The sequence below is a fragment of the Danio rerio genome, chromosome 23 (genome assembly GCF_049306965.1).
Source record: "Danio rerio strain Tuebingen ecotype United States chromosome 23, GRCz12tu, whole genome shotgun sequence".
In the NCBI taxonomy this organism is placed as follows: Eukaryota; Metazoa; Chordata; class Actinopteri; order Cypriniformes; family Danionidae; genus Danio; species Danio rerio.
Genome location: NC_133198.1, coordinates 44,088,085 through 44,103,744, shown reverse-complemented (window position 1 = coordinate 44,103,744; position 15,660 = coordinate 44,088,085). Strand labels below are relative to the sequence as shown.

General features: G+C 34.2%; 1 protein-coding gene across 4 annotated transcripts; it reads left to right on the top strand.

Moving 5' to 3' along the window:
* Nucleotides 1-2,778: 2,778 nt before the first annotated feature.
* Nucleotides 2,779-11,153, top strand: LOC141380555 (uncharacterized). 4 transcript variants are annotated; one of them, XM_073939353.1, is made up of 10 exons: nt 2,779-3,354; nt 6,060-6,242; nt 6,374-6,805; nt 6,925-7,356; nt 7,471-7,854; nt 7,940-8,173; nt 8,299-8,523; nt 8,683-8,917; nt 9,488-9,744; nt 9,831-11,153. In XM_073939353.1, exons 1-10 carry the CDS (start codon nt 3,153-3,155, stop codon nt 10,052-10,054), a joined length of 2,808 nt encoding a protein of 935 aa, XP_073795454.1. In that variant the 5' UTR covers nt 2,779-3,152; the 3' UTR covers nt 10,055-11,153. The 4 variants fall into 4 exon arrangements, with proteins under 4 accessions (XP_073795454.1, XP_073795453.1, XP_073795455.1 ...); XM_073939352.1 differs by having other exon boundaries at nt 6,922-7,356; XM_073939354.1 differs by having other exon boundaries at nt 6,371-6,805; nt 6,922-7,356.
* Nucleotides 11,154-15,660: the final 4,507 nt, after the last annotated feature.

The following is a 15,660-nucleotide window of genomic DNA, read 5'->3' as shown; positions in this document are numbered from 1 at the left end:
ATTGATTAATATTAATGTATTGCATATATACAGTGGGTGGCCAAAATGATTATGTGACAGTGAGCATGTGTGTGGAAGAAATAATTGATGGCATTGAATTATTAGACAATAAAGCACACAGACTGGAGCGCAGTACTTTACTGCTGAACCTACACACAGTGTTAGGGACTTGCTGCATGTAACGGCGTTACGTAATTTAGTTACAAAATAAAAGTAAGAGTAATTTGTTCCAGTTACTGAGAATAATGTGTAATTAAATGACAGTTACTTATGAAAATGTTGAAGATTACAAATGGGGTCACATCTAAAAATATTCTTTAAAAATCTGGGATATGTTAAATAATATAAATCTGTTGCTTTGCCTGTTTTTGATATGCATGATGCCTTCTCTTAAGCCCATTTATTAAAGCGCTGCTATTCTGCTATAACTACAATTCTCAGCATTAGGCAATAGCGCCGATACTTTCTAAATCAAATAGCTTTTCAGTAGCGGAGCTAGTTTATTAGTGAAGTAGTGCAGTAGCGTCCACACAAGCTACATTTACTGATCGCAGATCAATAAGTGACGCCACCAACATTTATGTAACTGTGAGGCCGGTGTCTAGCCGATGAAAATAAAGCCATATGATGCCGAGAATGACGATTTCTTCTTCTACCTGTTTTACGGTGGTCAACAACATACTTTTTGGTACGTTACTGCCACCTCTCGCTCTGGTCAGTGACGTCGCCAACCAATTAATCTAACATGAGAAATTTCCTTGATAGAAAGATTCCTGAGGGAGAGGAGGTCTATATACAGTTGAAGGCAGAATTATTAGCCCCCCTGAATTATTAGCCCCCGTTTATTTTTTCCCCAATTTCTGTTTAACGGAGTGATGATTTTTTCAACACATTTCTAAACATACGTTTTAATAACTCATTTCTAATCACTGATTTATTTTATTTTTGCCATGATGAGAGTAAATAATATTTGAGTAAATATTTTTCAAGACACTTTTATACAGCTTAAAGTGACATTTAAAGGCTTAACTAGGTTAATTAGGTTAACTAAGCAGGTTAGGGCAATTAGGCAAGTTATTGTATAACGATGGTTTGTTTTGTAGACTATCTGAAAAATATATTGCTTCAAGGGGCTAATAGTTTTGACCTTAAAATGTTTATAAAAAAATTAAAAACTGCTTTTATTCTAGCCGAAATAAAACAAACAAGACTTTCTCCGAAAGAAAAAATATTATCAGACATACTGTGGACATTTCCTTGCTCTGTTAAACATCATTTGGGAAATATTAAAAAAAGACATAAAAGTTCAAAGGGGGGCTGATAATTCTGACTTCAACTGTATATAGTTTACTGTAGTAAAAGCTAAAGTATACTATGGTAATAACTATTAGTTCATGATAATTAATTATGGATATTTAAGAATAAATACTAAATTCTGTAGTGTATTTTATTAATGAAGAGTTGTAAATATATATACAATATAATGCTCATTCCTAAATAATTCCCTTTAATATAAATGACTATAGTATTTTAAATGTGTAACACCTAGTTTTATTGGATTGTTTGTTTTTGCTGTTAAATACTATAATTTGTTTCTGTTTAGTACGGCAGATTAACTGCAGTAAATAACTGAACTGAACTATTCTGCCTCATGTTGCATTAACAGTTTTATTGATCACTAAAATATGATGGACTTGGATTTAAAAAAAAAAAAAAAATGCAAAAATAGCTTAGATGCATTTTAAAATCCCTCAAATTCCCCTGCACAACTAAATAAAATGTTGATTTTGTAACAACAGTAAGCTTTTTTTGTTGTAAGGTCTGGTTTTGTGGTGGTTAATTTCAAGTGATGACCGATTTTGAGATTCTCACCGTAAACAGAGCTACTGTTGGTCACACCTGCTAGATAGAAATGCTTGAAAATGATTTAGTTGAAAATATTCATTAGAAACTTAAAAGTAATCAGAAAGTAATTAGATACTTTTATAAAGTAAAGGAAAAGGTAAACGACATATTACATTTTAAATAGGGTAATTTGTAATCTGTAATCTATTACATTTCTAAAGTAACCTCCCCAATACTGCCTACACATCAAAGTTATTGCTCAAGAAATTTTTTTTTAGGACAACTTGTACAAATTTGTCCTTTGTTTAGTAGGACTAGTTTCTTACTTATCCCATCTAAAATAATGTATAATAGGTATATGCATAATATGTATAATCAGGGATGGGTTGAAATGTGTTTTAAAACAAAACATCAAATACCTCCCTTTTAGCTGTATGATGGTAACTATTTGAAGGTGTATGAACAGGATGTCTTTCATAATTGACAATCACAATAGTCTAATTTAAGACTCTTTCTTTGTGTGTACTATCAATGCTCTTTAGTTTAATTAAGAACAACTCAACGTTACTGGCTGTTGTTAACGTTACACCACCTTCCCCAAGTGAGCTCTTCTAGGCCTCAGAAGCATTTCCATATTGCAATGCTTATTATGAAGGACTATAGGCGCACAGCGTCTCACTTTATAAGAGAGATATTCAAAAATAACTCGAAATGAAAAATTCTTATGCTAATTAAAGTTAGCTATATTCACTTTACGATGTACACTAGCTGCACTCACGTTATTATAGTCGTCTTCCGCGGCTCCGCCAATTTTACTTCAGCAAATCAGTTTTGGCAAACGCAAACAATAATGTTGATGTGCTTTCTTGACCAGCAGATCAGAATAGTCCGCTGGACATTGCGTTTCTCTCCATATTTAGATTCAGAGCTGCTGTGTCGTTACATTTTGTTAAAGACGTAAAAAGCATGGTGCAGTATTTGGGCATTTCCATTTTTCAGCAGTGGGGGAGAACTTTAGCATTTAGTAAAAAAAAAAATTACACATATTTTACTGACACATTTCGTATTTCTTTATTCAAACTGGTACATTTAAAACAATAATATAATTTTACTATTAATAAAACTGTAATATAATACTGAAATCTAGAGTAGTTCACTTTAGCGGTATACAATCCCCCTCCCACTCCCCCCTCAAACGCGCGTCCCATTACTACGGCAACTGTGGAACGTTGGAATATGACGCGCGGTCAAAGAACATTTCGTCATTCATTTGGAATTCGCAGTTCAGTAGTCAGAAATCGATATTAATGCTAAACTCAATGGCGAGTAAACAGAGAAATATCCGATTATTGGTTTTCATCGACGACGAATTATATCAAACTTCAATCCCAGTTCTTGAACCGCAAATTACAGACATGAATATGGATATTGACGTTTCAAACTGCACTTGTGAGGATCAGGGTGGCATGGATGCCTCTCCTGAAACCACAGAAGATAACAACCCAACAGGTAACTTTTTACAGTTGACAAACACACAAAGAGATCTCAAATGTTTTCACTGACAAAATGATCTGTATTCTGGAAATATGAAACATTTTTATCACGATTGGCTGCAACACACTGCAGAAATGGAGGACAACAGTGGCATGTTTAACATCTGTCCTCAAAATTACAATGCTGATTGCTTAGGAATTGGGGATACTACTAGCTGGTAACGTTTTAAATATTTTCCCTATATGCCATTATACAAGACAAAGTTTGAATTAACTTAATATTTACTCACCATCAAGTAGATCCAACACTTAGTGAGTTTGTTTCTGTTGAACACAAAATAAGATAATTTCAAGAATGTTGGGAATCTGTAACCACAGTGTTTGTTTTTCCTAATATAGAGGTCAGTGGTTACAGCTTTTTTTAAAACATTATCTTTCAAGTTCAGCAGAAGTTGTTGTTAAATAAGATATTTCATTTGTGATTCTCTCTTGACTTTTGGCACAAAATGTTGAGCCATAATCGCAGATTGCAGTGACTGAGATGCTCATTTTATACCAACATATCATTTCACCTACTTATTGTGATACTGTTTCTAGACTGTTTACTTTAGCTATTCTACACATTTTCTTGTTTATTTAGCTTATATTATATTTAGTGGAGTGTGTTGCAGCCATCAGAATTTATTTATCTCATTGAAAACACTGGAAATACTTTCTTAATAACTAAAAGGTCCTCACATATCTTTAATTTTGGGTACATACAACATGCAGAATTTACAGTGAACTGAATCCATGAATTTAGAATATAAAATGCTGAAATGTGATAGGAAACATTTGATTGTTACTAAATGCTGTTTGAATGCTGTTTTACAGTTTTTTAAAACCACTTATAGAGTTTAATTAGGGCCAGACAGAACCTGCAGACATTTTTGATGTTTCAGCACAGAATTTTGTTAAAAATCTGCAGATTTATGCGGAATGATTTTGGGAGTCTCATAATAAAAATATATGAAATTAAAAAATAATATCTTTAAACTTTTTAGTTGATGTTTATTATGCAAATCCAATTAAATCCACTTTATTTGGTAAACAAAGCAAGTCTCTCATGTAATCTATTCTAAAAGAAAGAAAATATTAGAGCAATTTCATGCAAATGTCAACCTTGCATTGCAAAAAATTAAGATTTCACCAAAATATGGAAACCGATTCTGTTTTTGTGTTTTCTTGTATTTAACAGTACTTTAGAAATACTCAAAAATGTCTCTGTCAATGTTTTCAAACTATTATATTTGGTTTATCAAAGTCACACAAATGGAAATTTCACATCTGTCGCATACATAAAGAATAGATGTCACATCCATAACGACACTTTTTCCTCATGAATGCAAAATTGTCAAATAAAATAAAGTCAATCATTTTTGTTCTATAGAGAGACATATTTTGTCCTTTTGGTTATCAATATTTCTTTTGGGTTGAGCAGTTTAATTTTCAGAATTTCCACTGAGTTCGTTGTGTACTGTAAACCCGCAGACTTTTTTTTGTCACATCCATAACGCATGTTTATTTTCCTCATTTAAAATACAAAACATGTTTACAGATTGATATTTTTCTGGTCCCTTAACTCAGTGGTTAGTTGTCTTAGAGAACATAAACAGATGTTTCAATATAATGAGAACATATACTTTCCATGTAAATTTATGTTTTGAGTTTTTACTGCAAATGTCACATCCATAACGCTGGAATTGCTCATTACTTTACAAACTATGTTGTAGATAAATTATATGAATATTTTTATACTAGTCAATCATATTACTGAAAAGAATTTAAAAATTGAATAACTATAAATTTATACACATTTACACAAGTAAATAAACAGTATTAATGATGGGCTAAAAATCTGAGGAATTCTGTGCGTGCAGATTCTGTGTGGGCTTAGATATAACCAATGTTATATAGAGTTGACCGGAACATAAAAACATGATTTGTTTTATTACCAAAATTAAAAATAATACAAAAAATAGTTTTTTCATGCAACAGTTTATATACCTTAGTGCAGGGGTTTTCAACCTTTTAGGACACATGCCCTAGATCCAGGAAAGCATCCAGCTGATTTGATTCAGAAGGGAACTTTTTTGTTAGACGGCTCACCGGATTTATTTTCATTCACCGTCATTACTTTTAAAAAGGACCCAGTCCATTTTATTTGTATATGTTTTACTCGAATGCATAAACTCTACAGGTTCCTGATAGGTAGATATGGAGCTAACATTAATCAGATTCACTCTAGTGAACGCATAAAAATCGTTATCATAATTTCCTCGAGTGCACGCCTCAAGGTCTCAACGCCTCAATGTGCGGCACACAGTTTAAAAACCCCTGACTTAGTGAACACACAAAAATATAAAATGTAATTATTTCTAGATAAAAAAATTATATTATTCAAATTATTTCATGATATTCAAATCTTAATGTATGATTGAGGTGGAAACAGCTAAGAATAGGTATTATACGAGTCTTCAAGCTACAAACATACATACTGTTATACATACATACATACATGAACTTGACATAATTTGTGTTCCAATGTGCTCTAAATGTACCCACAAATCTAGAATCATCAATAACACCACTATATATATATATATATATATCTACATGTTAATGTGACCCCAAATGAACGATTCGTGTTTGAAGATGTCAACATTTGTTTTTGTTTTCCAGAGGTTGGATATAATCCAACTGATTCAGAGGAATTGTGTTTCACGATTCCAAGAGTTCCTGCATCAGAAACTGAATTGGACATGGTTGATCCAGAAGGCGTCCCAAGTCCAAGTCGTTCTGAACAGGAGCATGTAATTACAGCAAATCGGGAGGTCGACATCAGTGATGCCATGAACCCAACAGGTAAATGTCAACATTTCAGCAATTGAGATGCAATATTGCAATATGATAGAAATGGCCTACAATTCAGTCTAATTATACAGTATGTGCTTGGAGGTATTATATCATACTTATGATCTTTTTTTTTTCAGAAGTTCCCGAAGTGACGAAGATTGGCAAATTCTTTTCCTTCTGTCGAAAACTTTTTGGGTTCTCAGCACAGCCTGAGACAGATCCTGATTTGCTGAGTGTTTCAGAAGAAAGTGATTACGAATCAGCTTCTGAAATGGAAGAGGTCGACATGGAGCTATCATGTGTTCCAGAGCCAGAAACTGAATTGGATCTGGTTGATCCGGAAGGTGTACCAGTTCCAGGAAGTTTTGGGCAGGAACCTATGTATAGAGAAACTCTACATGTTGACCTCATCAAGCCTCATACCTCCTATGACTTGAAGAGCTCTGCGCTGGCTTCTGAACTTCTGCAGGACCCAGCAGAGCCTTCAACAGAAGAGGTGGAGAGCAGCAGTGGGATTGACCAGGGTGGCATGAATGCTTCTCCCGAAATCCCACTGGTGGACAGACCAACAGGTAAATATATCAACAGTCTTTATGATATGCAATATTGCAATGGCAAACAAGTCATTTTAATGAAGCTATTATGCAATCTGTGGTGGAAGATAACATAACTTCAAATGTTTTTGCAGAAGTACCTGAAGTGTGGAAGATGTTTGCTGACTACCCAGAGATTTATAAGTTCTTGGCACAGCATCAGACAGACCCAGATGTTGCTCAGATAATAAGTGTTTCAGAGACAAGCGATTATGAATCAGCTTCTGAAATGGAAGAGGTCGACATGGAGCTATCATGTGTTCCTGATCCAGAAACTGAAATGGATCTGGTTGATCCGGAAGGTGTCCCAGATCCAAGACGTTTTGAGCAGGAACCTGTGTTTAGAGAAACTCTACATGTTGACCTCATCAAACCTCATACATTCTACGACTTGAAGAGCTCTGCGTTGGCTTCTGAACTTCTGCAGGACCCAGCAGAGCCTTCAACAGAAGAGGTGGAGAGCAGCAGTGGAATTGACCAGGGTGGCATGAATGCTTCTCCTGAAACCCCACAGGTGGACGGACCAACAGGTAGATATATCTACAGTCTTTATGAGATGCAATATTGCAATGGCAAACAAGTCATTTTAATTAAAGCTATTAAGCAATCTGTAACTGAAGATAACATAATCATTTTTCCCACAGGCTTTCCAAAAGTGAAGATCATTAGGAAAATTGGTGCACTCATCCGAAATCGTTTTGGGTTCTTAGTACAGCCTAAGATGGACCCCGCTGTTGAAATATATGAGGTCGACACAGAGCAAACAAGTGTTTCTGACCCAAAAGCTGAATTGGATCTGGTTGATCCAGAAGGCGTCCCACGTCCAAGCAGTTTAAAACAGAAACCTGTGTTTAGAGAAACTCTACATGTTGACCGCATCAAACCTCGCGTTTCCTTCAACTTGAAGAGGTCTGTGCTGGTTTATAAACCAGAAGAGCCTTCAACAGAAGAGGTGGAGAGCAACAGTGGGATTGACCAGGATGGCATGAATGCTTCTCCTAAAACCACTCAGGTGTACAGACCAACAGGTAAATATATCAACAGAGCTATTGTGCGATCTATTGTGCGTTCTGTGGTTGAAGATAACCTATTTTTCTCCTAATGTTCCAACAGTGAAGAAGATCAAGAAAATTGGTGCATTCATCCAAAAGCATTTTAGGCTCTCAGCACAGCCTAAGACTGTTGAAATACATCATGTTGACACAGAGCAAACAACTGTTCCTGAGTCAGAAGCTGAATTGGATCTGGTTGATCCGGAAGGTGTCCCAGGTCCGAGCGGTTCTGAAAAGGAACCTGTGCCAACAGAAAGTATGGATGTCAACATCACTGATGCCATGAACCCAAGAGGTAAATGTCAACAGAGCATTTGAGATTCAATTTTACAATGAGATGCAAACATGGCTATGAATTCAGCCTACTTTATGTCAGTGGAGATGTTTTTAATAACATTATTTATCTTCTTTTTTTTTCAGAAAGCAAAAAAGTGAGCAAGATTAGCAAAATCTGTGCATTCTTCAAAAAGCTTCATGGCATCTCAGCAAAGCTTAAGACCAAACCTGATGCACCACAGCGGTTGAGTGTCCCAGATGCAAGCACTCCTGATGTGACTGACCCAACAGGGCCTTTGAACACCAGTGTGACCGATGAGGATGCCGTGGATTATTTTCCTGAAACCCCTGAAGATCACCGGCCAATAGGTAAAGCAATGAGATCCAGCATTACAATGAGAAATCTTTTAAATCATTCACATAATGGAGGAACATAACGATAAAGACAGTGTTTAAAGTCATTCGACAGTTGATTTTTATATTCTAGTAAAAATCTAAATCTAATGTCTTTGTTTTTTTCCCTTTAAGGAATCAAAGAGTGGATGATGAATAAACTTTCGGAATTCCACTGCAAGCATACAAGTCCTAGACACGATCTTGCAAAGCCGGGTCCGAGCAGTTTGCCTTCTCAAAAACAGCTGGAAGAAATTTTCGACTTTGAGAAGCTTGCAGAGTTATTACAAGTAGAAGACACCGTGAACAAATGTAAACTGCCCCTGTCACCATTTACGGAGGTCTGGCGCAATGTCTACATTGGAGATGAGTAAGTCTACAGCACAAAAACAGCACAGACCATGTGATAAACTAAAATGAGGGAGTATTAATGGGAATCAAGTAAGGAATGATTGACGGTTATTAGAAAAATACTCCACCATCTCAGGAGTGGGTTTAATTTCTAATAACCAGACTGAATTATTTCATTTATACATACTTAAAGGGACGGTTCACTCAATCATGAAAATTCTGTCATAATTTACTCACTCATGACGTGATATTGTGAAAAATGTTGGAAACTGGTAACTGTTGAGTTCCATAGTACATGTGTTTCCTACTATGCAAGTCAGTAGTTAGTAGTTTGGAATCACTTGAGGGTGGGAAAAAAGTGAGTAAATCTTCACTTTTGGGTGAACTATCCCTTTAAAGACATGGTTTAGATGTTGTTTTGGTTTGTTTTGTCTGTTGTCGATTGTGCAATTTTAATATCTGATATTGCACATTGATTTTAACTGTAATGCAGTGCAAACCTGCCTGGAACTATTTTAGCTTTGTGTTTTCTGAAAATAATTGCACGCCTTTTTAGTGAAAGACTAACCAAAATTGCGTTTTTGTGCAGAGAGACAGCAAGAAATCGACGCAAACTGATGGAATTGGGAGTCACCCATATCCTAAATGCAGCAGCGCCGAAGATGGCCTGGTTGGGAAAACTAAGTAAGAGTGGAGTCAACGGAAAGGTCCTTACAGGACCGGAATATTATGAAGGCATGGACATCAAATATTGCGGCTTGCCTACAACATACGACCAGTCCAGAATCATCAGATACTTCTGGCCAGCTGGCAAGTTCATCAGAAAGGCCCTGAGAAACCCAGACAGTAAGATCTTTCATCAAGCCTTTTACACTCACTAACTGTTTGTGTTGGACTTTGTGTTGACTTACTTTCTGATTTTATTTCCACAGATGTCCTGTTCATTCACTGCAGGCATGGTGTCAGTCACGCGCCAACACTGTTTGTAGCATATCTGATGATGTACTACAAAATACCTCTGGAGGAAGCCTTGAGTTATGTCACCAGGGCGAGGCGCATCAGGCTCTTCACATCCTTTCTGCTCCAGTTGTCGTTACTTGAACCCAAGAAAAAGAAAGAAATCAAACGGCAACAAGGCATAGTAATATACAACTGAATAAACAACACTGCACAGAAAGGTCGCTGGTTTGAGTGCCACACAGAAAGGCCTTCTGGTCTAGCCAGGACTCAAACCATCGACCTTAGCCCTAAGCTATTTTTATTTTTCAGCTTTCTTTTTATGTCTCTGGATATATGTGCACTTTAAAAAATGAGTTTCAGATTAAGCAGGAAATACAATTATTGAATTAAAACAAGCCCCAGTGATAGACGAATCTCTGTAGGTGACCTACTCACACCTGCACAATGTGCGATGTGCAGCTCTGCACAAGAAGTTTGGCCAGAGGAGAAATGGCCGTGCCCAAACTGAGCCTGGTTTCTCTCGAGGTTTTTTTCCTTCACTTCAAAAGGTGAAGTTTTGTTCCTCGCCACTGTCGCCACTGGCTTGCTTGGTTTGGGACTTGTGGAGCTGCGCATCGATGGATTAGCTCTTCAGTGTTTGGGCTTTCAGCAGTGGAAATTTAACCACACTGAACTGAACTAAACTGAAACTCAACCGCACTGAGCGTTTCAATTTACTAGAACTTCTGTATTACCTGTGTTTATCTGTGCACTTATACTATTGCTTTTCTTATTGTGCAAATGAAATTAATCAGAGCACAGATTCTGCCCCGATCTATGCTCTGATCTATTTCAACTTTGCACTTAAAAAAAGCCACTTTTTTAATTTTAGAATTTAGATGGTGCACTTGCCAAAAACAATCACGCTTAGATTGAGCTTAAACCGAGGATCGGTATCCATAAGCGTTGGAGAAAAGAATAAGCCAGGAGGATCCTGTTGCCCCAGCAGCTCCACCTGGCTTCCTTTTCCCTAATAAGCCTATGGATACCACTCCTCTGGCTCCGCTTCACTAGCACATGCGGAGGAGAAGAGGGAGGGCTGGGTGGTAAACAAATTCTAAATTATATATGTTTTTCAGATTTTATTTTTCTGTTAAAGCAATGCTCAGATTGAGTGCACAAAAAAATCAGAGAATATTTTTTTCCTGCTCTATGCTGTGATTTATTTTAACTGTTTACTAAATTATTTTTAACTGTGCAGAATGTCATTGTTTTTGTATTGTACATATCTTTGAATAAAGAAAAATGTTCAAAAATCTTGTTGTAGGTGTTTGATTTTAAAAATAGTCTTCACACTGTACACCCGTCTTTTCTTTAAGAACAAATGCAAAACTTGCAGGAAAACAAATACAGTTGAAGTCAGAATTATTAGCTCCCCTGTTTATTTTTTACCCAAATTTCTGTTTAATGGAGAGAAGAGTTTTTCAACACATTTCTAAATATAAAAGTTTTACTAACTCATCTCTAATAACGAACTTATTTTATCTTTGCCATGATGACAGTAAATAATATTTGACTAGATATTTTTCAAGACACTTATATCCAGCTTAAAGTGCCATTTAAAGGCTTAACTAGGTTATTTAGGTTAACTAGGCAGGTTAGGGTAATTAGGCAAGTTAGTGCATATCGATGGTTTGTTCCGTAGACTATCAGAAAAAAAATTAGCTTAAAGGGGCCTTTTTTTTGTCCTTATAATGGTGTTTAAAAAATTTAAAACTGCTTTTATTCTAGCCGAAACAAAACAAATAAGACTTTCTCCAAAAGAAAAAAATATTTTCAGACATACTGTGAAAATTTCCTTGCTCTGTTAAACATAGTTTGGGAAATATTTAAAAAAGAAAAAGAAAATTCAAAGGGGGGCTAATAATTCTGACTTCAACTGCATATATGTGTGTGTGTGTATGTATATATATATATATATATATATATATATATATATATATATATATATATATATATATATATATATAATATATATATATATATATATATATATATATATATATATATATATATATATAATTATTTTTTTCACAGAATTTTTCATAAATATTTTATTGCAGTTGAACTCTTTAACAGGCATACTCAATGTATATGATTTCTGCAAAACTAAAAAACTCCAGTTTTAGTCATTTTCCATAAGTAATTTTCACATCATTTCTTCAATGCACAGCATACAAACATATCTCAAAAGTCCTAAAACATAAACTCTTCATATTTATCTTCTGCTGGTGGCGTATAAGCAGAGTCAGGGGTTTTTGACTAGTCTGTATAGACTGAATTTCTGTATTATTAAATTATATATAATATTTCATATATTCTCCCACTTTGACCATCTTTAGGCAGACATCTTTCCTCTTTATTAACTATACTGGAAATTTAATTCTGTAAATGAAATACTGGAAATTCTTTAATATAAACACATTTTCTGTTCTAATCTCAAGTCTAGGCAAATAAGCCGCATTTTTATGACTTCATCCTGTACACTTCTTACAAAGTATTTTAAAAATACAACACACTAAAGTATTTTGATACAAATATTAAGCCATTTTCATCAGCCCTACCAAATACAAATGAGAAAATACTATTTTGTATTTGAAATACAAGTATCTTAAATACTTACGGCAAGCTATTTTGGCATTTAATCTATAGCCCGTACTAGTATCTATTTTCATGTTACTAGTGCTTATTTTTTAGATACCAGTATCTTTTCCATTAAGTACTAGTGCTAGTGCTTATTCATTAGATACTAGTGCTTATTCATTAGATACTAGTGAATATTCATTGGATACTAGTGCCTAGTCTTTAGACAATAGTGCTCTTTAAAAAGATACTAGTGTTTACTCATTAGACACTGGTCCTTTTTATTAGACACTAGTACTCATTCATTAGATACTAGTACCTATTTATTAGATTCTATGTGCATTCATTAGATACTAGTACTTATTTATTAGATACTAGTACTTTTTCATTTGGTACTGGTATGGTACTAGTTCTCACTTATTACTGATATTTATTTTAATAGTGACTAATAACTATTCTGTTGTTACTAATATTTTTTTCCCATTGATTTCTATAGAATCTGTCATTGAGATATCAACTATTCAGCTTTGACTAGTGTGTAATCCAGCTGGGACTAGTACATATTTTTATGTACTTGTAGTTAATCATAAGGTACTATGCTTATTAATTAGATACTATACTTATTCATTAGAAACTAATATATTTAATTGGCACTAGTACCTTTTCATTAGATACTAGTATCTATTTAATAAATAATAGTTTAATACTAGTTAAACTAGTTAATTAATACGAAACTCTAGTGCTTTAAAATACTGCCCATCCTTGCATATAATAATGATGTGTTAATTGGACAAAATGATTATTTATACCCAGTGGTGTAAAGTAACTAATTACAAATACTCAAGTTACTGTAATTGAGTAGTTTTTCTCAGGAATTGTAATTCACTAAGTAGTTATATAAATGTGTACTTTTACTTTCCCTTCAGTACATTTTTAGTTTAGTATCGATACTTTTACTTCACGACTTTCCTTCATTCCGCAGTCCCTACTTAATTTTTTCCTGTATATGGGGATTAGAAGAATCAGTCCTGTGATTCTGTCCAATCAAATCCCACATAGAAGGTAAATCGCACCATAATGTACTACCTCAAGACATGAGTGATTTATAATCGCAGCAAACTGTTTGGAAGCATTAAAAGTGTTAAAGAAAATGTCCAAAATCTTTACACGCCTTGACCCATTTTGTACATGCCACTGATGAGAAGATGGCGGATGTTTACTATATGATGACTGAACTGGCCTTTGGAAATTAAAATCGGGTTGGCGTCAGAACTCAACGCCAGGTCAATGTCCAGCGTCCAACCTAACGTCTGATGATGTTACAGATTGACGTTGTGTGGACATTAACGTACCACTATGACGTCTATCAGATGTTGGATTTTGGTTTCCACACCTGATGAATAAATGTCAGTATTTGACATCAATATGACGTTAGTTTAAGATGTTGGCTCAATGTTGGCTCTTGGTCACTTTCTAACAACCTAAAATCAACCAAATATCAACGTCATTTGGTGACAATATTGGACATCAAAATTATGTTATCATTAGACACTGTCTAGACATTGAATTTTGGTCACTTGACATCACAACCTAAATCTAACCTAATATTAACGTCTTGGGCAATAACTCTGGTACGCATGCACAAATCAGAAGTAAATGCATCAGCTTTTTAACAGCGTAATACTCACTACTTTTGAGTACCTTTGAATGGGCTACTTTTTACTCATACTTTGAGTCATATTTACAACAGATACTTTTACTCTACTTGCAGTACATTTTTAGGCAAGTAATGGTATTAAGTATGATTTTTTTCAGTACTCTTTCCACCACTGTTTACACCTCAAGAAATTAAGTTTTTAAATTCCTCCTCTCAGTAGCAGTTGATGGCCAGTAAACTGGTTATCTATTTAGAGCAGGGGTAACATACTTTAGGTTTTTAAATGATTTATTAATTTAAATGCCAAATGTGAAATGTAAGAAGTATCTGTGAGTGTATGCTGCAAATGAAATCTCCCTACAGGGACAAATAAAGTTAACTAGGTCACACTTTACAATAAGGTTCATTAGTTAATGTTAATTAATGCATTTACGAACATGAACAAACAATGAACAATACAATTACTACTGTATTTGTTCATGCAAGTTAACGTTAGTTAATGAAAATACAGTAGTTCATTGTTAGTTCATGTTAACTCATGCATTAACTAATGTTAACAAGCATGGACTTGGATGTTAATAATGCATTAGTAAATGTTCAATTATGATTAATAAATGCTGTACATGTGTTGTTCATGATTAGTTCATTTAGTAAATGCATTAACTAATGAACCTTATTGTAAAGTGTTACCGTTAACTAACTAACTAACTAACTATTTGTTCACATAACAATTCAAACACCTGACTGATGATATAATGTGAAAGTAGAGTGAAAGTATATCAGTAAATCTCTGTAAACAGGCTTTTTGCATAACATGCTACAGAAAAACGCTGCTAACAGGTAACATTTCGCATTCATGAAGAGTGAAATATGAATATATATTTTTTTATTTTAGTTTTGAAACATTACATAAAGTAAAAATACAATTATTCAGATATATGTTATATCCATAAACATTACTATAGTTACAACAACCAAAAATAATGAAGTAAATATATAACAGGAGAAAAAAATTAATAAAAAATTGCAAAAGAAATTAATTAATAAATAAGATAAAAAATAAAAATATTATAAAATACTTCAATACATATAAACTAAAATAATAACTTAGGATACAATCATCGACTACAGCGGGGGATCAGAACTAGAAAAAAAATCCTTCCTGAAATCTAACATTAAATCATTCTTTTTGTTTTTAATTTGCATTAGAGACTTTTTCAGATTTTCCATTTCTAATAAAAAAATATAACATTTTGGTATACATTTCGCAAATTTCTGTTTATGTATAAAATATTTACCTTGTAAAATGTAGAAGTTAACAACATACTCGAATGTTCTTTTTGTGTGTGAAAAAGTGCAAATCACATCTTTTAAAGATAGCCTGTAATTAACATTTCTTTGCCAAAATAACACATCACTAACATCATTCCAAAATTTAAGAGAGGCATCACAGTTATAGAAAAGATGAGATAAGTCTTCCTCATGTATATTACAAAATGTGCAAGTACTCTCAATATCCATGA

What these genes read in the sequence shown, in the direction of transcription:
- LOC141380555 (XM_073939351.1), top strand. Translation starts at nt 3,153, where the DNA reads ATGCTAAACTCAATGGCGAGTAAACAGAGAAATATCCGATTATTGGTT. An exon ending in TGATGCCATGAACCCAACAG is followed by an intron (nt 6,243 to 6,373) that starts GTAAATGTCAAC and finishes TTTTTTCAGAAG; the next exon opens with TTCCCGAAGTGACGAAGATT. An exon ending in ACTGGTGGACAGACCAACAG is followed by an intron (nt 6,806 to 6,921) that starts GTAAATATATCA and finishes ATGTTTTTGCAG; the next exon opens with AAGTACCTGAAGTGTGGAAG.